The sequence below is a fragment of the Mustelus asterias genome, chromosome 19 (genome assembly GCF_964213995.1).
Source record: "Mustelus asterias chromosome 19, sMusAst1.hap1.1, whole genome shotgun sequence".
In the NCBI taxonomy this organism is placed as follows: domain Eukaryota; kingdom Metazoa; phylum Chordata; class Chondrichthyes; order Carcharhiniformes; family Triakidae; genus Mustelus; species Mustelus asterias.
The window spans coordinates 2,156,181-2,183,257 of record NC_135819.1 but is presented as its reverse complement, the minus strand read 5'-3'; the positions used below and the strand labels follow the sequence as shown (position 1 = coordinate 2,183,257).

Here is a 27,077-nt window from a genome sequence, read left to right as displayed (position 1 = left end):
ATGCTGTAGTTACCTGCCCTCCTGAATGCCAGAATTTTCATGGGGTAAAGCTGGCACAAGATGATGTCTCAGTTCAATGCCCATTGATGCAAATCTCCGCTCATATCACAGAATTCAACCATAGCCCCAGAACCTTTTTAATTCAATTTGTTTGCATTTCAGTTATGCGCATAAGAATTGATTTGCCATCTTTGCAACATGAATTGGAATCAATTATCTGCTCATGTCCATGTGCGCCTCCTGATTATGGTTGATCGATGGCTTTCTCTGCTCTTTGCTCACAATGGTAGCTTTTTGAGATGGTATAACTGGCATTTGAGTTTCTGAACTGAGGAAGGGAAAACTATTTAGCCATGGTGTCTGCTGAATGTCTCCTGAATGAATCCTTGACTTCTGTGGGGAACTGCACCTGTACTGTTGTCAGGATTAGGACTTCTAAGAAGTTGAATAGCCTGCCAACAGTCACTGTTCAGGTCATGTGTGATGAATGGCTACTTAGGTAAGGTAATGGAGGCAGCAGGTGTATGTGGAACCATAGCCTATCACGAGTCAGGTCACTGGGGAGAACAGCAAACCAAATGTAGAAAATTTATGGCTCTGAAGGAGGCCATTTGACCCATTTTGTCAGTGTAGCCAAGAAAGAGCTCATGCCAATTTCCAGTTCCTGGTATGTAGCCCTTTAAGTTATGGCACTTCAAGTGCATAGCCGAGTATTTTCTAAGTTCTAAAGAGCTTCTGTCTCTCTCACCCATTCAGGCAGTAAGCTCCAGCACCCTGGGGATTCCTCCTCAACTCTCAATTAAATCTCCTTTCAACCTCAGAGAAAAGAAACAAATGCCTATGACCTCTTGGTTGGCAAAGTTTTTAACACTTCCTCTGAGCTAAGCTGCAAACTCTCCACCAGTTAGGTGCCAAGATTGTTTATTTCCTTGACATAATATCACTTACCTCTGTTCCTACATCGCTAAGACTGAAACTCTCACGCTTGCTTTTGTTACCTGCTATATAAATACAAATTATAGTTGCACTAAATTATTTCTCAGTGCTGACTCAATGCACCCAGACTTCTTGATTTGCATCTTATTCTGTACTAAGGCCCAATTCACCATCACCTTGTCCTCACCAAATCACATTGACTCCGAATCCTCCCTGAATTTTGAAATTCTCTTTGCAATCCACCATATTAGCTGTAGATCTGGGCAGGAAAAATTAGTGCTATTTCCATGATTACATGTTGGAAATGATTTTAGGTACTGAATATATCTGCACCATTTGTTATTAACTGTAACCAACTGAGTTAACTTAACTCCCTTAAACCTATTTAATTCTTCCCAAGCAGTTCACTGATAAGATCAGTTTTGAGGAAAATATTCAAAAACAAATAAATAAGCAAGCAAGGGGAGAAAGATGTTTTTAAATTGTAAATGTTTGATATCTTAAAAAAAGAGGTACCAATCAGGAAACCCGAAGCACAACTAATGATAGAACACTGGATCACCATGGTTTCAACAATTGTGTGATTCTGCATTTAGACTCAGAAGCTTCCGTAACCGTGGTTTCAGTAATTGTTTACATTAGCAATAAATAGGAACTTTGAAAGTGAGAACCAATGCAAGCCCGCTAAAATATTGGCATTGCTGCAGTCAAGAATGAAGATATTTCATTTGCGAACAACCTAAAGCTCAAACGGAATATGCAACAGAACTTTTCTGTACCCTTAAAACTGAAATGAATTGCCACTAAGTGCAGTGAGCATATTTAAGAGGAAAATGGAGTGGGTTCCAGCATGAGGAGGGAGTAGTGGGGTACAGGCATGAATCTTAGTAGACACGGTGAGAGAAATACCTGTCTGGAACACAAGTCAAGACTACACATGCAACCAATATTAACTGGGTGGGCTGAATAGCCTTCCATTTCTCATGATCGTACGTCTTCTCAAAAGACCCTTTTACTTTACGAGAGGTAGGTGACTGCACTGAATTTATTAAAATATTCACTCGCAGCATCTATACTCTTCCACTTGTTTGTTTTCATTTTTTGCCCTCCTAACTCCTTTCAGACATTGTTCCTTTCACAGCTCTCGAGTGGCTTCAACTCATTGTTTTTCTCATGTTATGTCGGCAAGCCACATGATTCTGGAGCAGAGTCCAATCCTTACGTTCAGTAGGGGACACCAGCATCTGAAACTTTGTCTGAATTTGGTCCCTGCGTTAGGATTAGGGTGGGGAGGGGGAAGCAAATCAACTTTAAAACTCCTACTTTAGGACATGTCAGAGATGGAACTAAACTTTACTCTTCCAAGTGGCTCAGTACCATACTAGGCATGCTTCCCCTACCCCACTGGAGATGTTTGAAATCACTGTGGATGATGCCTGTGCCTGCTTGACTACATTTAGAGTGGCACATGAATGGCTAACCACGAAACAGAATCAGGTAATATCCATTATGATTCACTCCCACTTCTCTGGGAATTGGGAGTGAAAAATAGTGCATGGCTATGCAGAAAGAGCAGGGGATGGAGACTAATTGGATAGCACTTTCAAAAAGTCCCCACTGGCACAATGGACGTCCTCCTGTGCTGTAAGATTTTTTTGTGCTTGTGAGCACTATACAACATCGTCTCTGCCAAATGCCCAACCCGGAGACTACTGACTTGATGTAGATATAATCTTAGAGTTTCAGATAGGACAGAGAGTGTTTTATTAGTGGAAACGCGAAAATTTCTTGAAGAATTATTAGGAATTTCTCAACCACTAACCCTACAAAGCAAACATTGCTGTTTAATGTAGAACTTGAGTGAACAACACTTAACGTTGAAAAATTAAAATGTGAAATTTGACATTTCAGCACCAAAGTCCAGTGCTTTTCCTACTATAGAGGCGATGCATTGTGGTATATTCTATGCAGTAGTATCTTTGTGTTACCGCATTTTCTAGGCCATGACAACATCAACTTACAACTTCTGAATAAGCTTTGATATTTGTTTTTGCTCATCACTTGACTCTCCATGTGCTGGTTCAAGTCATTCTTGTTGAATTAATTTTCAGTATGCCTTTGGCAGCATAAAAGACCAAACATTACAGAGGAGTCCCAATTTTCAGATCTGTGGAATGCTGGATGGTTTAAATATTTCTGGTAAATCATCTGTGATATGGAAATACAATATTCAAATAGGAGGGAATGCCAGAGAAGAAAGCACGTCAGCCTCGGCTTGATGAGTGCACTCTTATCAGAGTCAGAAAGTTGTGGGTTCAAGTCTCGCTCCAGAGACTTGAGCACCAAAATCTGGACTGACATTCGGTGCACTACTGAAGGAGTGCTGCACTGTTGGAGATGCCATCTTTCAGGTGAAATGTAAACATAGGCTTCATCAGCCATTCCTGGTGTAAAAGACCATGCGGTACTTAAAAAAAAAACAGCATTGTTCTCACAGTGTTCAGGTCATTGTTTATCACCAGGGACGGCACAGGGGCACAGTGGTTAGCACTGCTGCCTCATACCGCCAGGGACCCGGGTTCAATTCCGGCCTCGGGTGACTGTCTTGCATGGGTTTCCTCCGGGTGCTCTGGTTTCTTCCCACATTTGAAAGAGGTGGATTGGCCAGGCAAAATTGCTCCTCAGTGTCTCAAGATGGGGGAATTAGCAGGGTAAAAATGTGGAGTTACAGGGATAGGGCTTGGGTAAGATGTTCTGTAGTAGAGTTGGTGCAGACTCAATGGGCCGAATGGCCTCCTTCTGCAATGTAAGGATTCTATGATTCTTAAACAGATTATCAGGTGGCTATTGATCAAATTGCAATCTTCATGAGATTGCTGTGCACAGTCCTGGGCAGGACTGGAACCAACGTCCTAGGTGGAGTGTTTGCTAGTGCTGTTGGGGAGGGTTTAAGTTTATGTGATAGGGGATGGGAACCATTGCAGGAAGTCGGTAGGAAGTAAGGTAGGGACAGAAACAAAAGGCAGAGAAAACAAAGACGAAAATCAAAAAAGGCCACAGTGCAGAGACCATGGAGAACTGAGTGAATGGTTCCAGTAAGGCTAAGAGAAATAAAACACAGGGAGAGTGTACAAAACATGACAGGACAGATGGTCTGAGGTGTGTTTGCTTTAATGCAAGGGGCATGACAGGTCAGGCAGATGAACTTGGATTACTACATGGAACTATGATGTTGTGGCAATTATGGAAAGTTTGATGAAAGGGCAGGACTGGCAGCTTAGCATTCCAGGATTTAGATGCTTCAGGCAAGATAGAGAGGATGTCAAAAGAGGTGGGAGTGTTGCTTTAGGGAGAATGTCACAGCTAAACAGAGGGAGGAAACCTTGATGGGATCATGCAGTGAGGCCACATGGGTAGCACTCAGGAACAGGAGCGCTACAATCACACGGTTGGGGTTGTACTACAGACCTCCCAATAGCCAGCGTGAAGTGGAGGAACTGAAATGTTAACAGATTATGGGAAGATGTAAAAATAACAGGGTAGTCGTGATGGGCGATTTTAATTTCACCAACATAGACTGGGTTTCCTTTAGTACCTGGGCTTGGGTAGGGCAGAGTTTGTTCAGTGTGTCCAAGAGTGCTTCTTGAGGCAATATGTAAATAGTCCAACTCAGGAAGGAGTTATCTTAGACCTTGTTCTGGGAAATAAGCCCGGACAGGTGATTGACGTCTCAGTCGGGGATCATTTTGGGAACAGTGAACACAATTCTATAAGTTTCAAGATACTTTTAGAAAAGGATCGAAGTAGTCCCAGAGTGAAAGTACTAAACTGGGTGAAACTAACTATGAAAGTATTAGGCAGGAGCTAGGAAATGTAGACTGGGGTGGCTGTTTGAGGGTAAATCTGATATGTAGGAGTCTTTTAAAAGTCAGTTGTTTACAATTCAGGACAAGTATGTTCCTGTAAAAATGAAGGATAAAGATGGCAAGATTCAGGAACCCTGGACGACAAGAGAGATTGTGGGCTTAGTGAAAAAGATGAAGAAGGCATACATAAATTTCACAAAATTGGAAAAGGGTAAGACTCTTGAGGAATACAAAGATAGGAGGAAAGAGCTTAAACAGGGACTTAGGAGGGCAAAAAGGGGCCAAGAAATGTCCTTGACAGGCAGGATTAAGGAGAATCCCAAGGCTTTTTATGCGTATATAAGGAGGAAAAGGATAGCTAAGGAAAGGGTAGGTCCACTCAAGGACAGTGTGTGTGGAGCCAGATGAGGTGGGTGAGGTCCTTATTGAGTACTTTGCATCAGTATTCACAAAGGAGGATGTGGTGATGAATGTAGAAAGGAGGGTGTTGACATTCTAGGACATGTTGAGAACGAAAGGGAGGAGGTTTTGTGAAGGGGAGGTCGTGTCTCACGAACTTGATCGCGTTTTTCGAGGAAGTGACGAAGATGATTGATGAGGGTAGGGCAGTGGATGTTGTCTACATGGACTTCAGTAAGGCCTTTGACAAGGTCCCTCATGGCAGACTGGTGCAGAAGGTGAAGTCGCATGGGATCAGAGGTGAGCTGGCAAGGTGGATACAAAACTGGCTCGGTCAAAGAAGACAGAGGGTAGCAGTGAAGGGTGCGTTTCTGAATGGAGGACTGTGACAAGTGGTGTTCCTCAGGGATCAGTGCTGGGATCTTTGCTGTTTGTAATATATATATAAATGATTTGGAGGAAAATGTAACTGGATTGATTAGTAAGTTTGCGGACGACACAAAGGTTGATGGATTTGCGGATAGCGATGAGGACCATCAGAGGATACAGTAGGATATGGATCAGTTGGAGACGGGCGGAGAGATGGCAGATGGAGTTTAATCCGGACAAATGTGAGGTAATGCATTTTGGAAGGTCTAATACAGATAGGAAATATACAGTAAATGGCAGAACCCTTAAGAGTATTGATAGGCAAAGGGATCTGAGTGTACTGGTACACAGGTCACTGAAAGTGGCAATGCAGGTGGAGAAGGTAGTCAAGGCATACGACATGCTTGCCTTCATTGGTCCCGAGTAATTGAGTAAGTTTAAAAATTGGCAAGTCATGTTGCAGCTTTATAGAACCTTAGTTAGGCCTCACTTGGAATATAGTGTTCAATTCTGGTCGCCACACTACCAGAAGGATGTGGAGGCTTTGGAGAGGGTACAGAAAAGATTTACCAGGATGTTGCCTGGTATGGAAGGCATTAGCTATGAGGAGAGGTTGGAGAAACTTGGTTTGTTCTCACTGGAGCGACGGAGGTTGAGGGGAGACCTGATAGAAGTCTACAAGATTATGAGAGGCATAGACAGAGTGGATAGTCAGAAGCTTTTTCCCAGGGTGGAAGAGTCAATTACTCGGGGGCATAGGTTTAAGGTGTGAGGGGCAAGGTTTAAAGGAGATGCACGAGGCAGATTTTTTACACAGAGTAGTGGGTGCCTGGAACTCGTTGCCGGGGGAGGTAATGGAAGCGGATACGGTAGTGACTTTTAAGGGGCGTCTTGACAAGTACATGAATAGGATGGGAATAGAGGGATATGGTCCCCGGAAGGGTAGGGGGTTTTAGTTAAGTCGGACAGCATGGTCGGAGGGCCGAAGGGCCTGTTCCTGTGCTGTAATTTTCTTTGTTCTTTGTATTGGAGGTTTTGAAAAACATTAAGGTGGACAAATCCCCAGGGCCAGATATGGTCTATCCCAGAATACTGAGAAGTGAGGGAAGAAATTGCTGATGCAAGCTACCAGAGGATTGGAGAGTAGCTAACATTGTTTAAGAAGGGCAGAAGAGACAATCCTGGAAATGATAGGCCTGTGAGCCTTACATCAGTGGTGGGGAAATTATTGGAGAAGATTCTTAGGGATAGGATGTACTCACATCTGGAAGAGAATTGGCTTATTAACGATAGGCAGCATGGTTTTGTGAAGGGGAGGTCTCACAAACGTGATTGAGTTCTTTGAGGAAGTGACAAGAAAAATTGACCAGGATAGGGCAATGGATATTGTATGCATGGACTTTAGTAATGCTTTGATAAGGCTCCTCATGGCAGGCTGATATAGAAGGTGAAGTCATATGGGATCCGAGGTGAGCTGGTAAGATAGATACAAAGCTAGCTTGGGCATAAAAAGCAGAGAGTAGCAGTGGAAGGGATCCGAGGTGAGCTGGTAAGATGGATACAAAGCTAGCTTGGGCATAAAAAGCAGAGAGTAGCAGTGGAAGGGTACTTTTCTAACTGGAGGTCTGTGACAAGCGGAGTTCCACAAGGATCAGTGCTGTTGCTTGTAATATATATATAAATGATTTAGAGGAAAATGTAGGTAGTCTGATTAGTAAATTTGCAGATGATACAAAAATTGGGGGAGTATTGGATATGAGGAGGATTGTCAGAGGAAACAGCAGGATATAAATCGGCTGGAGACCTGGGCCAAAAGATGGCAGATGGAATTTAACCCGGACAAATGCGAGGTGATGTGACTTGGAAGGTCTACTGCAGAAGAAAAGTATACAGTAAATAGTAGAGCCCTTAGAAATATTAGCATACAGAGGGATCTAGGCGCGCAGATCCACAGTTCCCGGAAGGTGGCAACTCAGATAGACAAGGTGGTCAAGAAGACCAATGGCATGCTGGCCTTCATCGGTCAGGGTGTTGAGTATTGGAATTAGAAAATCATGTTGCAACTGTATAAGACTTTGGTTAGGCCGCATTTGGAGTATTGTATACAATTCTGGTCACCACACTACCGGAAGGATGTTGATGCATTGGAAAGGGCGCAGAAGAGATTTACCAGGATGTTGCCTGGTTTGGAGGATATGGACTATGAAGAAAGGTTGAACAAACTGCGATTGTTTTCATTGGAGTGTCGGAGGATGAGGGGGGGACCTGGAGGTTTATAAGATTATGACAGGTTTGGATAGCGTGGATAGTCAGTCTTTTCCCCAGGGTAAATTACTCAGGGGCATAGGTTGAGAGTGAGAGGGGGAAGTTTAAAAGAGATGTAAGGGACAGGTTTTCACACAGAGGGTGGTGAATGCCTGGAACGTACTGCCAGAAGAGGTGGTGGAAGCAGATTCTATAACAACATTCAAGAGGCATCTGGATAGAACATGAACATGGAGGGAATAGAGTGATATGGACCATGAAGAGGCAAGAAAATACTAGATGAGAGAGGCATCTGCGTTGGCAGACTCGGTGGGCCGAAGGGCCTGTTTCTGTGCTGTACCGTTCTTTGTGCATTGGCTACGACATTTCAACAGTTACACTTCAAAATGTAAGATGCTTCGATCGCAGGCCTGTTTTTATATACCTTGCTTCAAAGGGGTTAAGGTGTAGGCAAAGAGGACGGTCCTTTGATCGCATGTCTTTATTAGGGCGGCACGGTGGCTAGCGCTGCTGCCTCACAGCGCCAGGGACCTGGGTTCGATTCCTGGCTTGGGTAGCTGTCTGTGCGGAGTCTGCATGTTCTCCCCATGTCTGTGTGGGTTTCCTCGGGGTGCTCTGGTTTCCTCCCACAGTCCGAAAGATGTTCTGGTTAGGTGCACTGGCCGTGCTAAATTCTCCCTCAGGGTACCCAAACAGGCGCTGGAGTGCAGCGACTAGGGAATTTTCACAGTAACTTCATTGCAGTGTTAACGTAAGCCTACTCGTGACACTAACAAATAAATAAAAAAGTTGACTGGAGATACGGCGACTAGGGGAATTTCATGGTAACCTCATTGCAGTGTTACTGTAAGCCTACTCGTGACACTAAGAAATAAACTTTAAGCGTTTAAACTATTCACCTTGCGTCAGAGAGGTTAAGGCGCATACCATGTCTGTGGGGTTGAGGCGCGGGCACAGAGGGGTTAGGAAGGATTAAGAGGGAAGGGGCGTGTCCAGGGAGCTTTGATTGACGGGCGATTACGCACGGTGCGTCTGACGTCACCCAGAGGCCGAAAAGGCTGTGTGGGATCGGGACGCCGCGCGCGCACAAACACAAGGTAAAAAAAAATCCCCTTTTAACAAACACAAAACAAACAAACCAGAGCGGGGAATGCGGTCGAGAGCGAACGCAGCGTCAACAGCCAAACAAGTGTGGCCGCTCGGCTTCACTGGAGAGTGAAACAAAATGGGGGGTCAAACCTCGGTGCAAATTGATGGGGGGGGGTGGTGGGGAGAGAGTCAGAAACACAGAGATAGACGAGTTGTGTGCAAACGGCCTCAGTTAGAGGGGGCCCTTAGGCCCGTCCTGAGAAGCATAAAGATATGTTGGCTTTGTACTTGAGCTGCCGGGGTGGGTAGGCAGGCAGCATTCTCTGGATCCAGGCCCTGGTGTGTGGGTTTGGATGTTGATGGGGGAGGGGAGGAAAATGGGGCGGGGGGGCTGAACATTTGCGGCGGTCGGCCTCCTCACGTGACGTTGTTCGACCAATGAGAGAGCCAGGCCGGCGGCACGTGACCAACTCCCCGCCAATCCGCCCCCCCCTCCCCGACATGTTTGTGGGGGTGGGGGGCGCGCGTCGTAAACGTTAGCCGCCGCCACTTCCCACCCCCTCCCAACGAAAGGCCTGAGGCCCTCACCCAAAGCCTTTTGTTGTTAAAACCGTCGGTTGCGTTTTTTTTCCCTCAAACGCTCTCACCTTCAGCGACGCCACCGAAAAATATGTGCGAGGGAGAGAGAGGGGGGTGCTCCCCCCCAGCTATGACTCACAGGGTGGGTGGTGGCCAATGGGGGCGCCTCCTGGGCGTCACGTGGCGGCCTTCCGCCAATGGGGACGGGCGCCGCGGCACACGTGGGGCAGTCCCCGGCCAATGGGTGCCTCCAAGATGGCGGGCGGTATATAATGCTGTCGACGATGTTGAGGGGGGAGGGGGGGGATTGCCGTTCGCCGAGCGGAGACTTCCTTTCAGCGGAGTGGCTCGGTGTGTCGGGGTTTTAATTTAAAAAAAAGAAAAAGCGGAGAGAGGGTGGGAAAAAATATCGGGAGAGAAGTTGGCGAGGGGGGTAGAGGCGCTTGGATAGGGGGAGGTGTGTGTGTGTGTTGGGGGGGGGGGGTGGGGAGAAGGGGATAGATATACACACACACATTCCCCTTCCCCAAAGGCGCCGGCGAGCCGGTTGCCCTCTTCGACACCAAGGGTGGACTCGTAAGCCGGGGGGAGGGTGGCACGATGGAGCGCGAGAGCGGATCCTCGGCCCCGGCAGGCCCAACCACACGGTGAGTGTTTGATTTGGTGATGGGGGTGGTGCGGATTGAGGCCAGGCCGCAAGGCCGGGAAGCTGATGGGTGGTGAGGAGGGGCGGGGTGGAGGCAGAGGCCGGCGATCGAGCAAGGGAGCTGGGTGGGCATCGGCTTTTTATTGTTGTCGGCGCCTGAGCGGGAAACGGCTTCCTGACGCCATTTTGTGCGTGCGGCAGGGCCCGGAGCCTGGGAGCTGGGGCGCCACTTTTGTACGCGCTGTGATGAAATCGGAGCGAGCCCGCCCGCTTCAAAATGCCGGATTGGGCGAGTGTGGGTTATTTCCTAAAGGCATCAGGGCGGCGCGGGGAGCCGCTGTGCCCCCTCCCTTCCAGGCCTTGGCTAAGTGCCTGGGCTCTTGTGTGCTGCAGGGCTGAAAACGCTCCCCGTCCCCAAATAGTCGAAGGTGCAAGCTGAGTTTTTGCGCTGAGTTGCCTCAGAGAGGTTATTGAGCGATTTAAAGGGGGCCGGAGATGATGGTGGTTTGATTGAGTTGAGATGGAAATGTATCCGTAAAGGTCACTTGTGTACTTAGGGTAAAGGCTGAATTCGCAGCTTAAAGCCACGCATCAAGTGTAGCCCAAATCAAATATTCATTCAGTATTCGGACGTTTCGTTTTCATGGAATGCTGCTTGGAGTTGTCCAAGGCCGTGGAGAGGTTCCTATGATTTGTGTACTTAAATAATAGTTCGGGTGCCGGCTATTTCGACAAGTAAAAGTGCATGTGCGGAAGTGCGAAGTTTATGGGCTTTATCTCGATTTTTTTTTAAAGATAGGCGTAAGCTACCGCAGTGGAAACCTTTTTTTCTCTCGCCGTAAAGCTAAATTGTGCAGTTGCAGGCCGTCCTCCGTATTATGTATAGTCACTCCAGAACCTGACAGTCAACAGGAATGCGGCTGATGGTGCAACCATGGGAACAGAAGTAGGCCATTTAGGCCGTCAATTCTGTTTGACTTTCTGTTGAATCATGCCTGAGCTATATCTTGATTCACATTTGCTTTGTTCTTCTGTAACTCTTTCCTATCAATTTTAGATCTGGCTGAGGCTTTGCACATCAGAAACATCAGTACCTTTTCACTTTTGTATTTCAATACCCTCGAGATAAAGGCCAATATCATGTTACTCCTATTGAATACATTTCACACTCGTGCTTTGATTTATGTACAAGCACAGCTAAATTCCGTTACTTTTCTATAGTTCTCACCATTAGAAATTATGATTTATTCACATTGGTCTAAAGTTGGTGACTTTGCACATCGCTTGCATTGAACTTTATCTGCCATGGTTTTGCTCACTTGCAGAGTTTGTCATTATCCCATTCTTACTTCCAACTCCCATCTGCACTCTGTCTCATCCGTAAACTGATATGTAAAACTGTCATCTGTCATTAATGTACACAGTGAAAAGCTGAGGTGCTACTACAGATCCCGGGGGACATCTCTTGTCACCTTCTGTCGGTCAGAAAGCTCTCAATCCCTTGTCTCTCTCTGTTCTACCTCCCACCTAATTAGCAACTCTTGTCACACTGTTACCTCCATTTCCTATGCTTTCATTTTTGCTGTTAATCTCTTGTACAATCCTAATCAAATGCCTTCTGGGATTCATAAGGACAACATGCATTCACACTCTGGTATCGTAAGAGATTTGGACTCTGATTCCATATCAACCTTCAGCATATTACTTTTAGTTTGATGATTGATTATGTAATATTGCAAATTAGGGTTAAGATAACGTTATTTTATTGACGTTTGTCTCCAGAATAAGTCGTCACCAAATGCACTTCAAGTTTGTATTGCGATAAGCTTGTGGTTGAATCTTTGCACTGACTAAATTGCTGTTCCTCAACATTGCATTTACCTCACCAGTGAATATAATAAAAGGATATTTTCATGTAGTCAAAGGCCTAACATTGTCTTTTCATGTTTGATGCATCAAGGTAATATGTCTTTGGAAAACAATTGTTTAATTAACTATATGAATTATCAATATCCATTTATCATTGGGAATATGGTTATAATACCTCTTTGGTATTTGATGCAATAATTAAATTATAACCAAACTCAAGTTTAAATGCGCAAGCAATATAATTAATAGGTATGCTCAATTATTCCTTTTATCCAAATTTTATTCTATATAATGTTGAACTTTCATATTTTTCACAAGCCTAAGAAAATTCAGTAATGTTTGTAGGTGGTGGCATGTATTGTAATATATCTGTAGGGAGACATGTGGTGATGACAGAATTGCGGGTTTTTAAAACAATAATTTCACTTGGTTATGGGCCTGTCTTTATTCTGTGTCTTTGGTGCAGTTTGCCTGTCACAAATGGAGTATCTTTTACATTTGGTAATTGTAATTTTAAGTGGCTTGCACAGTTTGAATTTCTATTGCAAAAGTTGTTCTGTATAATTTTGCAATTGGTTTGAGGGAATAAATATTTTTAAATTTGTGTATTATGCATTAGGTGATATGTGATGCTCAGAAAATCTTGGCTGCTGTGGTTTCAGGGTCCAATTATAACAAAACTAAAAAGTGAGATGCTGAATCTGTCCTGTGTTTTTTTTGGTCTGTGTGTATAATCTATATCTGCAGAACATGAGTGCTTATTGATGTATGCCAATTAAGTTGTGGGTCTCTTGGCTCTTTTAAGCCAGTGCCAGATGTTTTTCACTGCAAAATAAGGGGGGGGGGGCTATTTATTGAAAAAGAAGACGATGATAGTAAAGTAGGTTGGTAAATTGATATTTAACTCAGTAAATTTTGATTCAAATTACAAGAATTATTCACTAAGATAAAAGCAAATTACTGCAGATGCTGAAATCTGAAACAAAAACAGAAAATACTGGAAAATTCAGGTCTGACAGCATCTGTGGAGAAAGAACAGTTAATGTTTCGAGTCTGTCCTTTCTCCACAGATGCTGTCAGATCTGCGGATTTTCTGTTTTTGTTACAGGAATTATTGTCTGCCTGAAGTGCAGACTGGTTAAGCAATTACACACACACCCAGAGTGTATAAAGTCATTTTTCTTTAAATTATAACTTCCATCCAATTCACAGTTGACTGAAATATTGTATTATATCATATTGATATATTGTACCTCGGTTACTTTTGATATAGTTTTTTGGAGGTAACTAGGAGTTTGTCCAGGAAACAATAACTTAATATAATACGCCTCGATGCTTCACAGGAGCATTATAAATCAAAATATGACTGGTATCTGTTTTAGATGTGTATTAGGAGTCTCCTGTGTCCTTTGATTTACATCCCCTGTTCTTGTTGACACCAGTTGGCTCAAGTTGAGTTTTATATACTGACATACATGTACCTTTCCCTTGTTGATCTGTCTTGTATTTCTGGTACCTAGTTATTCGGATCTGCCTTGAGGAAAAGTACTTTTTATAACATAACACCAGAAATCTTTGATTTTAGTATCTGTGTGTGTTGTTTTCATTTGGAATTCCATGATGCATGTAAACTAACACATTTGTTATTTGTGTTAGTTTGTATGGATTATTCCTGTGCAAGAGGATAGCACTCTAAGTTCAAAAGATGTAATTGTTATAAGGAGAAATCAATTCCTTTCTAACGTTGTTAAATTTAATTTATGAAGACTGACAGCAACACCTTTAGTTCACCTCATTTCAATTTAGTAATGGGATGCTAAAAGTATCTGGGGGAGGGGGAAATTTAGTTGGGATTTGGGTGGTATGATTTTTGTTGTAGTTACCAATTTTTTGTACTTTGTTTGCAATGCGATCTCTTGCAAAGATATAGGTCCATCAAGGCAAGGGACAAAGAAAACTGAATGTGTATATATGTGTTTTTAAAAAAAGTCAATTTGAAGCACTTTCCTCGTGCTTGTCTGATGATTCTGCAAGGGAAATAAATGTTAACACCTGATTTAAACCAGAAAGTCCCCAGGGTAAAGATTTCTTGCATGGAAATTGAGTAGCTTGGGGAATGGGAGGAAGGGAAGTGTCTGTTCACAATCTGATGGGAAACCTGCCAATTTGAGCTCTTTTTAAGTAAAATACAATGAATTGATTCTCTTGCAAATGTGACATTACGTTATACTTTATCTGGGATGTTTTTCTTCCCTCCTGAGGCATTGGCATTTAAATATGGTACAGTTTCGTGGATGGTGCCACACTTCTTCCGTTTCTTGTCGACAATGTGATATCACTGAGAATGTGTTGCCAGCTACTCCATTCCTCTCCCTGCCAACTGTCTGAGGCTGAACCAGACTGTTCCACAACCTTTGTGTTTTATTTTACTGTGAGGTGACCTTTCAAGCACCACCACATCAGAGAGTACCTATTTCCCCTTCTGCAACATTACCCATCTCTGCCCCATGCCCCAGATCATCTATAAATACTCATCCATGCCTTTGTCATCTCTAGATTGGACTATTACAATGCACTCCTGGATGGCCTCCCATCTTCCACCCTTCAACACAGTAAGTTCATCCAACATCTGCTTGTGACTCAAGCTCCGTTCACACGTCACTGTCTGCTTATGAGTCTATATTTGTTAATGGTTCAGAGCCTCAGTTTTAAAATTCTTATCCTTGTTTTCATATCCCTACAAGAAATATAGAACGTCTGGGGATGTTTTACTGTTTGAAGGTGCTACATAAGTTCAAGCTACTGGTAATGATAATTCATCATGGAGCAGGCTCAAACCTGTCATGCCTGCCCATATGCATTTCCATCAGTTGGTGTTGGACAGAAGTAGACAGTGGGTAATATTGGTGGATTTTATTTTGCTTTTCCACCTTGGAAATGCTGAAGTATACGACAGGACCTTTTACCCAGGCTGGGACTAGCTAATTGAACATGAGTCAACACAAACTTTGCTTACGATTTAGCAACTTGCATTATGCTAAACCAAGAGAGCTGGTGTATTTGGTAAACACAGACTCAGTGTTGCATGTATGTACTCAAATGTTTTTAATTTCTATTGGTCAATATTACTAAGATATTAGGGGAGTGTAGTGGTAGATGTGTAAATTCTTCATTCAGCTATTTGTGTTTGAAATAGGATTTCATTGAAATGTGTTGGTGATTGAATGACATTTTCACACCTGCGTTGGTAAAACACATCAAACTTGTGTTCTTGTCTGAAGAGTAATTTAAACTGTTGGGGTTTTAAGTTATTTACCGGAGTAATTTTGAGGTGATTTGCATTGGTTTGTGGGTAATTTCCCTCAACCCACATATTTGGTTTTTGCATGCCATGCAAGTTGTTGCTTTTTCAGCGGAACATGTGTTTTACCAAGGTGAGAGGAACCATTTTAAAAACAGAAGATGTTTGAAAAGCTCAGCAGGACTGGCAGCATATCTTGTGGAGAGAGATGCAGTCAACTTTACAGGTTGACCTCGCGTTGAAACCGATCAAGGTCATCAGCCTGAAAAGTGAATCTGTTTCTCTTTCCATGGATGTGGAGTGGTCCCAGCATCTGCTATTTTGACCTCAGGTTTCCAGCATCTGCGGTATTTTGTTTGAATGAGGGGAAACTACACAGGGATGCAGCAAGAAAGCATTTCAGTGAGGATTGTCACAGATTCTACTGGAGTCTGTGAATTACGCCTGGAACCATAGAAACCCTACAGTGCAGAAGAAGGCCATTCGGCCCATCGAGTCTGCACCGACAACAATCCCACTTAGACCCTATCCCATTAACCCCACATATTCACCCTGCTAATCCCTCTAACCTACGCATCCTGGGACACTAAGGGGCAGTTTTAGCATAGCCACTGCACCCACCCTGCACATCTTTGGACTGTGGTTGGGGGGGGGGGGGAACTAGAGCACCTGGAAGAAACACAGGGAGAACATGCAAACTCCACACAGACGGCGACCCAAGCTTGGAATTGAACCCAGGTCTCTGGAGCTGTGAGACAGCAGTGCTAACCACTGTGCCACCATGCCGCCCCTCTGTAGCATCAGTATCCAGTTTTTTGGCTGCCCGTCCATTTAACTTTCTTGAATGACACCGTGACCTGTAGGAGGTCTTGTGGCACGATGGTAGCGTCCCTACCTCTCCACCAGAAGCTCCAGCTTCCAAGTCCAACAGCAGTATTAGTTGGCCAAGGAAGGAGTGTTCATCCTGCAGTTTAATTTATTGATCAGTTCGTGAATCTTTCCAGCATTTCCCTATTATTCCCCAAAGGGGAAAAAGGTGTGTGTGTATGAGATGATGCACTTAACTAAAAAAGGGACCTGTCTATGATAGACAGCATCATGAAGGACAACTTCAATGATGTCAAAATAAAAGGTGTGGATGAAGGTTGTTTTTTGGAAAGTGAATTGGGAGATCAGAAATAGCTGAGGAGCTGGTTGGGTTGCTGTTGAGTATTTGTATTAAAACATATTTCTCCCCCTCTACCCAGTCAGTCAGCAATGTCAGTTAATTGATATTTCCCCCCTGCACCTCCAGTTGATTGGTCTGTGTTGATGGGTTTACAGTCTGGTCTAGGTGACTAATTGATTATGTGCTGCTTTCATTGGTCTGTGGGAATTGTTAATACAGCCTCTGTGGTCTGTTAAGAACCATTCCTCCAGTTTGCCGCATTTCCAAGTCTTTATGATGTTGTCAGCCATTAATGACTAATGGATTGGTTTTTGTCTTAGCTATTTGCAATTTTATGCCATTTTTCTTTTGCGCTATGCAGTGCTACAATCTGGTAGTCTCTGTATTACTTGCATTTGACAAGAATTTCATCTTGTGTGCAGTTTAGTATTATGCTGCGTGAATGTATTTTAGCTGAGGGGCACGCACCCCTTCAGTGTTTGCTGTTTCGTTATTTATCTCTGACCTAAGATCTTTTGAATTTCTCTCTGGATTGATATTTTGGTTTCCCACTTGTAAAAGATGAAAATTGGAATAGTTGTGGGGAGAAGCAGGAGGGAGGGGCACAAGGTTAGAAAGTCATCCCAATGTTGCAGCCTCTAGGAACAGATTTTTGGGGATTGTGGGTTAAGAGGAAGAATTTATAATCTGTTTCATTCTTTGGCGGATGCTTTTGACACTAGTCTATCCTGTAGTAGGCTTCTGAATTCAACTTTTCTTGCCATGGGAGAAAGCTGGAGTAAAGGAAGGAATGATGTGGAGATGCCAGCGTTGGACTGGGGTAAACACAGTAAGAAGTCTCTCAACACCAGGTTAAAGTCCAACAGGTCTTTGGGTGGCACGGTAGCACAGTGGTTAGCACTGCTGCTTCACAGCTCCAAGGACCTGGGTTCGATTCCCGGCTTGGGTCACTGCCTGTGTGGAGTTTGCACATTCTCCTCGTGTCTGCGTGGGTTTCCTCCGGGTACTCCGGTTTCTTCCCGCAATCCAAAGATGTGCAGGTTAGGTTGATTGGCCATGCTAAAAATTGTCCCTTAGTGTCCTGAGATGTGTAAGTTAGAGGGATTAGTGGGTAAATATGTAGGGATATGGGGGAGGGCCTGGGTGGGATTGTGGTTGGTGCAGACTCGATGGGCCAAATGGCCTCTTTCTGCACTGTAGGGTTTCTATGATTCTAGGTGCTACTTTAACCTGGTGTTGTGAGACTTCTTACTGTGTAAAGGAAGGAAGCCAGTGGAGTGACCTTGGTGAAAGACAAAATACTGCGAATGCTGGAGTCTGAAACAGAAAATGCTGGAAAATCTCAACAGGTCTGACGGCATCTGTGGGGAGAGAATAGAGCCATACTTGTTTGCGTGTGTGGCTGTAATCGATAGGAATGGCATAGACAAAAAGACGAATGGAATGTAAATGGAAATGATGAAGGCGTGGAATGGTGCTGGATTTGTTCTATTTTTTTTCTTTCGCTCTGATGAAGGGCCATCCAGACTCAAAAGTATTCCCTTGCCACAGATGTCAGACGTGCTCAGATTTTCCAGCATTTTCTGTTTTTGTTGCAGTGACATTGGTTGCTTGTGAGTGTGTGCAGCTAGTCATGCAGTCAGTTTGCACTTCAAGTAAGGTTGTTATTGGATGTGTTTCTGACATTTAAAAAAAATCTTTGAACTTTTAACAATTCAGTGACATTTATTAGGTTAACTTTGACTGGATGAATACTCTTACCGTGTTGTTTGGATTTGACGATGTTGAATAGCTGCCAGCTACTGGGTTTCGTAGCACTCAAACTGAATCCGAATCGAGAGGAATAGGGACAAAATTAGATTACGGTTGTAGTAGTTGAATGTCAGGGCTATACAAAATTATTTGCGTTTGTTGGAACTCGATCTTAAGTGAAAGGCAACCGGGATTTTATTATTTTAAAATACTTGATGCTGGAAAGCTGAAATAAAACCAGAAGGTGCTGGAAAACAGCAGGTCTGGCAGCATCTGTGGAGAGAGGAACAAGAGTTAACGTTTCAAGTCAGATAACTGTTTCTCTCTCTACAGATGCTGTCAGACCTGCTGAGTCTTTCCAGCACTTTGGCATCGGTCAGAGTCTGATAAAATAGAAACAAAGGGGAGGAGTGAACAGAATCTGTTGTGCACTACTTCCTTCATGCAAATTTTCCTGCATGTGTCATCTGGTCATAACCAATTCTGGTGTAGGAGGGAGAATTTTCACCAAGGGCGAAAAGCTTATGAATGAGTCAGCAGCGAATGTGGGTGGTTATGCGAGTAATCTATAAAATGCAACAATTTACTGACAAGTAGAAGTTAGGAAAGTGGGCTGCCAATAGCAATTTGAGTGAAAATGGATAAATGTAGGCCGATGTGGATGTTTTTGTCCTGAACTCAACTGTGTAATTGTCAGCATTCAATAAGTTTCCAACCTGTTTACAGATACATGTGCAATTCATTAACCTGGTTTGCGGAAAATAAAATTTATGCTGCATGGGAGAGTTTCAATTGTTAACTGGAATAGAATAGTGCTGTAGCTAGACAGATCTCTGGAATGTCACTTCAGAGCCAGAGTGCATTTCTGAGATGACTTTGTTTCTGGCTGTACAGGTCATTCATGAAATATAGAACTAACAAAATTGGAATACTTGATGCCTGTAATGTTGATGTCTCTGAACTCAAAAAATTACAATATAGTTACAGTTACTTCACAACTTAGCTGAGCCACAGTGCCAACATTTTGCACCCAATTTGTACTGAGATAGCCGATTGATGGAGAGCACAATGGTATGAGCACTGCAATCACTTAGTTAACGAAGGGATAACTGGACTAACTTCTTGCTCCTGATCACTAACTAGTCACCTCTACTGTAAGTCTGCCTATAAGCATGCCAGTTGAGGACAGTGTCTGACTCTTGGCAGAGTACACAATGCCATGGGGAATTACTTTTCCACGTGTTCAGTTTTTGTCTGTTTTTATGTTGACATGTCAAGGGAGACTTCTAGACTTGAGTATTTGCTACTGTTAATTTCAAAATTATTTATTAAGCCAGACATCTTGAACAAATCATGTGTTTAATAGTATTTATAATAGTTTCACAAGTGCTTCCTATCAAGTAAATGTGATGTCCTTTGTGAATCATGGCAAATTACTTGTTATACTTCAAAATGATGGGTTCTTTATAAGACTGTAAGGTAGCTCAGTTGGCTAGATGATTAATGCCATAGCACAATTTAAGATAATCCAAGATTCTTCTAGCCCCTTTCCAGTGCACTTGATTTCTTGACTGATAATTTCCAGACATTTTGTGTTTTCCAAGCTCTGCAAGTTGCCCACTGAGCACAATCAAAGGGTAGCTTGCTATATTTGACCTACTCCCATGTTGACTGTTCTTCTATATCATAACATTAGAAAGAGAGACGGTCACACCAAATGAAAATAAAGCACTCAACAGAATTAAGCGAGGCAGTTTTTTTCTCAAGGGCCCATCTGGTCAGTTAAACCATCATCCACACCTTTATCATTCCAGTTTGACTAATCTGGTGCTTTTTTGGCCTGTTTTCCTTCTCCATATACATTAGCTCAACACTGGATGTGCTAATATCCTAACCTGTGCCAAGTCACTCATTGCCTCATCCTCATTGACCAACCTGGGCAAATGTAACATTATCATCCTATGTTTACTTTCTGGCCTGTTTCCTGCACTCCCACCACCCGTGCCCATCTCAACACCTCCAGTGCTCTGCTCCCCTCCCTGCCATCCATGGACCAAGTTCTATAAAGTCCTACTCCTTTCTTGCCTTTCAGACCCGTGTTAAATTCCCAGAAACCTTTGTTCTCATTTATTTATTAGTATCACAAGCAGGTTTACATTAACACTGCAATGAAATTACTATGAAAATCTCCTAGGTGCCACATTCCGGCATCTGTTCGGGCACACTGAGGGAGAATTTAGCACGGCCAATGCACCTAACCAGCATGTCTTTGGACTGTGGGAGGAAACGGGAGCACCCGGAGGAAACTGACCCAAACCAGGAATCGAACCTGGGTCCCTGGTGCTGAGAGGCAACAGTGATTGCCACCATGCTGCCCTCACTTTGACCAAGCTTTTGCTCTCCACCTAAATATTTCCCCCATCTGCATTATTTTTGTCTGATTCTAAAGATGCTTCCCAGAGATATCGCTTTCTTTGTTAAAGGTGGTATATAATTGCAGGCTATTTTAAATCGACATTGTGCATTTGGATTTAAGTTAATGTTTCCTGTGCAAATGTATATGGCCACTAGTTAAAAATGTTGGCTTAGTGGTTTGACATGTGTTTGATCGGAGTGAGGGTAGAGAATTGTCCTGGGAATCATAATGGCCTACTTTAATTTTAAGTTTCAGCAATGTATTGGTGAGGCATGTAAGCAGAGGGATTGCTTTGTTGTCTGAACAAGTCACTTGTGTTCTTGAAATTCTGAGATTTTTAATTGGTGGTCTGAGATTCTGTCTGTGTATAATTATGCTTTGTTCTATTGAGTGAAGTTCAATTCCATTTTTTTATTGCTAGCATGTTTCTACTGCTGTTTTGGGATGGACATTTTACATTTTCATATGCAGTAGTTTTCTATAAACATGGGCCAATTTACTCACCTATGCTATGATCTGTGGTCAGGATGACCTCAAAGCAGAGGTATGTGATCTTGTTTCTTGGTGATTGACCCATTAAGGTGGAAGGAATGCCAGTGAGTGGTTAGGTTCATAATACTTTCTTCAATATCCAAAGAATGGAAACCTATTCCCGTCTTCAAAAGAAAAGCCATACTTGTTTGAAAGTGCTTGTTTGGATTGGTCACATCCGTTGCTGCTTTGTTTGAATGTGGGTAGGCTTGTTTGGTATGTTCTTGGCTCATATGGAGTCACTAATCTTGGCAAAACACTTGTTGAGCAAGCAACTTTTGTTAAACATGTGGTGTTGGAGTTCTTCCTACTGATTCCTATCAAAAATAATAGTGGTTGTAGTTGCATATGATTACTCTTGCACTGGGGTTTGGATTGACTGAGAGGATTAGATTTGAAATTCACCAGGCAAGAAATTTGTTTGACAAGTAGGAAGACCATGCTCATGGTTCAGCACTCTGAATAGAAAGTACTAATTTTTACCGTGCCCCTCACTTTGTGTAGTTTTCAAATATTAGGAATAAATAGTGTTTCTGTAATTAAAAAACAATTGAATAGCACTTGTACCAACTATAGTACAATGCTTTTCCAGTGCCCATTAATCTTGAAGCAACTGAAGCACCAGCTTTGAAAATTTAGTTACAACTTCTTCGTTAATGGAGAGGTTAGTATCCCTGCCTGTCAAGCGAGCTTCCCCAACGGGAAGCTGCCAAGTTCCATGATTTGGGGCGGCACAGTGGTGAGCACTGCTGCCTCACAGGGCCAGCAACTTGGGTTCAATTCCCCGGCTTGGGTCACTGTCTCTGTGGGGTTTGCACATTCTCCCTGTGTCTGCGTGGGTTTCCTCCCACAGTCCAAAGATGTGCGGGTTAGGTGCATTGGCCATATTAAATTCTCCCTCCGTGTACCCAAACAGGCACCGGAGTGTGGCAACTATGGGATTTTCACAGTAACTTCATTGCAGTGTTAATGTAAGCCTACTTATGACACTAATAATAAACTTTACTTTTAATTCTAACTGTTTGATGTTTAGTTTTGCCTCTGCTTAAAGGCTGAGCAAAACACTTGTTTTGGATAAGTTGTTTTTCTATACCAAAGTAAGATGGAATAATGAATGATTACACCAATCGTTTAAAATTATCCATTTGTTGCACTGTATTCATTAAAGTGCTGACCTTTTGAAAAGATGAATTTGAAGGCATGTCAAGTGTGAAATGTTAGTAGGTAAAATCTCCTGTACTTGACTATCCCATTAGAGTTAGAAATTCTTTTGCAATTGTAGCAGTAGATTAATTTTTAATGTTGCATTGTTTTGTACTTCAGTCATTTCTATCTAATCTGTACCATAATTACTAACTTGCATTGTCTTGCTCTGCACTAGCTCAGACATCCCCTCTCCCCAGTTTTCTCCCATCTCTAAGAAGTTATTTATATAGGTGCAGGAAAATTTCAACTGATAAGTAACTATGAATAATCCTGACTAGTTGATCTCTCAGTAATGTATGTCATCTGGAAATCAAACCTGGGACTATATCTCAAGCTTATTATTACAAGGGCGGAGTAAACTTGGAGGAACTATATAGCTAATGGCTTTTTTACTCTAGTGGTCTTGCCTGAGAGTCAGGAAGCTGAGTTTAAGTTCCTGTCGGGGACTTGAGCACATAATTGAGACAGACGTGGAATGCAGTCCTGAAGGAGAACTGCAATGTTGTAGGTGTAGAGTTCCAGATGACGTTAAGACATTTGTCTGCTCATTCAGGTGGGCATAAAAGAATCTTTGACATTTTTCATGGAGTTTTACCCATGGCCTTGGTCAACATTTGTCCCTCAACTGACACCAAAGCAGATTAACTGGCTGTTTATTTGCTAATTGTGGGACCTTGTTGAGAAGGCAGTTGCTGCATTTTTGGTAAAGTTACAATGCTACAAAATTAATTGAATATGAAGTGCTGTGGGATGTCTTGAGATCATGACTATTCCTCCTTTTTCTCAGAGACAGGAATAACTGTAGTGTTTATCTTTGGTTGTCTTAATTTTAAGTCTTGTAAGCCAAGATTTATGGTGATAGTGTGCTGTGTTGTATAATGAATTGGCCTAGTTGCCATCCTGGAAGTAGTTGTCTCTGAAGAATAAGTAATTTCCATAGAGTACTAATTTTTTATCCTAACAGAGTGGTTTGGTGGCAGATCAAATACAACTTGCACTAAATGTGCAAATGAATTAAGCATACTTGTAATGAATACAAAAACATTATTGAAATGAAAAAGGACCAGTTAGTCACCTCTAACTGTATTGCTGCCATGGTCAAACCCCATCTGTTCTTTGATTATTGCTTCACTGACAGCCCATCTGGCCTCTGGATTTATTCTCTCTCCAAAATCACGTGGTTTGAAATTACCTATAAGCTTAGTACTCATGCAGTGGGTGGCAGTTTTAGAAAACTACGGAGTAAGTGTTGATAAACTGTTCCCTCTAAACTTGTTTCTAGTGATTCAATTTTATGAAATGTACTGGGTTTGGGGGGGAAACTTGTCGTTTCCACAAGAGAGAACAACTTGTTGCTACGTCCAGTATTTTGTGGTATATTCACATTTAACATTACCAATGACTTATCCCATAACCTTGAATTGTCTCTTTCTGGTGTTGCATCCGACATGTATTATTGCCATTTAATGTTTTCGACTTATTAAAAAGTGGTGTACATTTGTTCTCAATCTTTGTTCTATCTTTAGCCAATAGAGTCGTCGTTCTCTCTCTCTCTCTCCCCCTCTCTCTCTCCCCCCCCCTCCCCCCCCTCCCCCCCCTGAATGAGAAGGAAATTTACTTTTATTTCCTGATTTCTATAAAGAGACACAATAAATGATACTGTTTAAAATACTTGGGTGAATGCTACATTCTTTAATAGCAAAAGATCAAATTTTTAGCACATTAACAAATTTGGGGAATTATATGTAAATTGTACGGGCTAGAAAGGGGAATTTTGATTTCCATTGCCTACTTCATCCTCTGATACTGTGCTGCAGCAGCTGCTAGCATGTTCTGGAAAGGATTGTGTCCCCGAGAGTGAATTTATTACATGTTTTCATTACTTTCCCGCACTTTAGAGGCCATTCCCATTAAGTAGGGTTAAAAGTGCAGATGCTGTCAGACTTAATCGATGCTGATCAGAATAGTGTTTTTGAAGGAGTATAATGGCAAAGTGGGCTTCAAACTATTAATTTGCATTAATATTTCTATTCACATTCTGAAAGAGTTGTCAAGTTGAACAAGGATTTGAGCTTTCTTTTTTTTCCTACTTCAAATGCAAGATGACAATATCTTTTGGAGAAAGAGATACCTTAAAAATTAGGTGGTCAATTTAATTTCAAAATGCAAGATTGAAACAAACCACCTACCCATTTTGGATGTTACAAACGATTAAAATTAACTATAAATGTACAGTGCCTAGAAATGTGTGTTTAAGTCATTTGATGAAAGTGTGCTGCCACTTAACATTGAAGTAAATAGAGTCCAAATACCCTGTTTGCAAATCCCCTTATCCACTTTCCATTCATCCGCAAATCCAATTTAATCTTTAAGTAAAATATGCACATTCAACAGCTAAACCTGGAAGTGAATTTCAGTCTCCACTCTAATTAATAGATGCTGCTTCTCCTAATTCCTTAAATTTTCATCTTGGCTCCAATTTGTTCTATAATGCTTTTGTATTCCCTTGCAAGAGAAACTAGTGGTGGCTTTTTTTTTATACCTATATCAACCTGTTATTTTAATGTCTTGTAATCCCTCTCTTCTTCTACAACACCAATGTTCATGTTGAACCAAATTCTAGCAACTGCATGTTACTGATTCAGCAAGAGAAACAAAACCTTTAATCTGTTGGGCAGTGGATTAGGGTTAGTGCATGTTTCTGCTCAATGATATTGAACTAAGCTGTTATAATAATGAGACTATTCAGGCAAATATTAAGCCTACTTACTACCTCATTCTTAATTATGCATTTGGAAAAGTTAGACAAGTTTAAATGTACTTTGTGTGCTCTTATGGTATCTTGTTCCTTCAATTAGAAAGCAAGCAATGTGCTCTTTAACTTTTAACTTCAGTATTTTTGAAGTTGGCTTTTGTGTCTTGACTCTGGTTCCTTTTCTACATTTTATTGCAACTTTATTTTAGCCAATTTTCTTTTTCATGATTGGTGTAATTTCTTCATAGAAATGACCTGGTCTGTGTTGAGTGTAAGCAATACATCCATTAGAGATTGCTGCCATTGCATTATCTCCAGGGCCCAAAAGCTGCAAAATTTAAAAACTCTCATAAGCTCTCTTAAAGCACAAACTTGTTGGTGCACAGATAGCAATTTTCAGAATTAATGGCCAAATTTGATGTTTTGTAGTGTGGTTAGAGGCGATGGGTTTATGGATGGATTGAACTGAGTTGTTTATTCATATTTTGTGTCTTAGTTTGTCTCAGTCACTCTGATACTGCATGTGCCTTTTATTTGAGAGTTATCAGTTTTTCACTAAACAGCGGAAAGTCAAGGAACCCGTGATCATTATGGGTTAAGTGGTTTTTTTGTCAGAGGTCATTTGGTTTCCATTAGTGGGGAACTCCATTTGTAGTGGGACATGATCAGACAGCGTATTATATTGCAGTAACCTTTGTTTCGGACCACATGCTGTGCTGACTAATGTTTCCAGTTTGACCAGCTAAAGTTACAAAAAAAATGTTTTCATAATTCAAAATTTAACCCTTACAGAATGAGAATCTCCCATCTGTGTGATCAAAATGAGTTTACACTTACAGTAGCTTCAAAATGCAGCAGAGGTCTAGGTTTTATCTTGTTTTACTTATATTTTTGTTTGTGTAAATGTTTTTGAAAGTTGAGTCCATTTAGCAGCATGTCTTCATTAGTTTCTTTCTATAACAGCCTTCAGTCAAACTACTTCATGATGTGGAAAGTTTTGAAAGATTGCTAGAAGAACATTTAATCAATTTTCAGCAATTATTGCACGTTGCATATCATCGTCTAGTTTTTTAAATTGTCACTTTCCAGTGCAGGCTCCTTCCTATGCACTCTGATTTTTCTCTCTCTTTTTTGTTGCTGTGTCAATGAAAAATAAAACTGATCGCATCCTAATCTGTCTGAAAGTAGTCGTATTGACTGTTATTTATAGCTGAGGTGGGTGTATGGAACCCTTGGAGGAATGTTATAAGTTGCATTAATTTCTACTTTACTGGTGATACTGTAGAGAATTCATAGCACAATGGATGTTTTTCAGGAGGTGACTAGTTCTGAGTATAGTTGATTTGCAGTACACATCCTAAATATAAATGGCTTAACCTGAAATTTGTCAAACCCACTAAATATCTAACTGTTGTTGGTAAGTTAAGACAGTGAAAATCTGTCAAGGCATACTATGAGACAATGGAAAATGGAGTAGCCTACATCTCTCTAACTCTAACTTAACAAGTGTTAAATTTAGCTGTGAATGGATCACATCAGTAGTGCAAGATGTGATTAAATGCAGACAGACTAAGTGTTCAGAATCAGCATTCTAATTTGGAACTACTTTTATTTCAAATGACTTAGAAGACTTTAAATGGTATTTAAGTTTAAAATATTCAGTTGCAAGTTATTTCCAGCTTATCTTTTTAGCTAGTTCTTTTGGAGACACTAGCAACTAGCTGTTTGGCAATCTTTTGTCAAGTCTAAATAAATCATGGAAATATGTAAATCAAATGTGGAGCTAGAGCTGGTCTGACATTGCAGTATACGTGCATGAGTGGACTTGCAATGTGAACAAAGTAATTTAATAGATTTTTCTGGCTAAATTTAAGAATGGCACAATCATTTTACAGTAATCAAATTCTCCAAAGTTTATACCTTTAAAAAA

General features: G+C 41.9%; 1 protein-coding gene across 9 annotated transcripts in view; it reads left to right on the top strand.

The window, feature by feature from the left end:
* Positions 1-8,853: 8,853 nt before the first annotated feature.
* Positions 8,854-27,077, top strand: part of LOC144507677 (bromodomain-containing protein 4-like) — a 171,027-nt gene continuing 152,803 nt past the window's right edge. For 6 of the 9 annotated variants that reach the window (XM_078234854.1, XM_078234849.1, XM_078234848.1 and 3 more), the window contains exon 1: positions 9,755-10,150. In XM_078234854.1, the coding sequence (XP_078090980.1) occupies positions 10,104-10,150 (47 nt within the window). In that variant the 5' untranslated portion in view covers positions 9,755-10,103. Of the gene's footprint in view, positions 8,933-9,754; positions 10,151-14,574; positions 14,631-27,077 lie in introns of those variants that run through there. The other 3 variants (XM_078234852.1, XM_078234853.1, XM_078234851.1) reach the window with 3 other exon arrangements.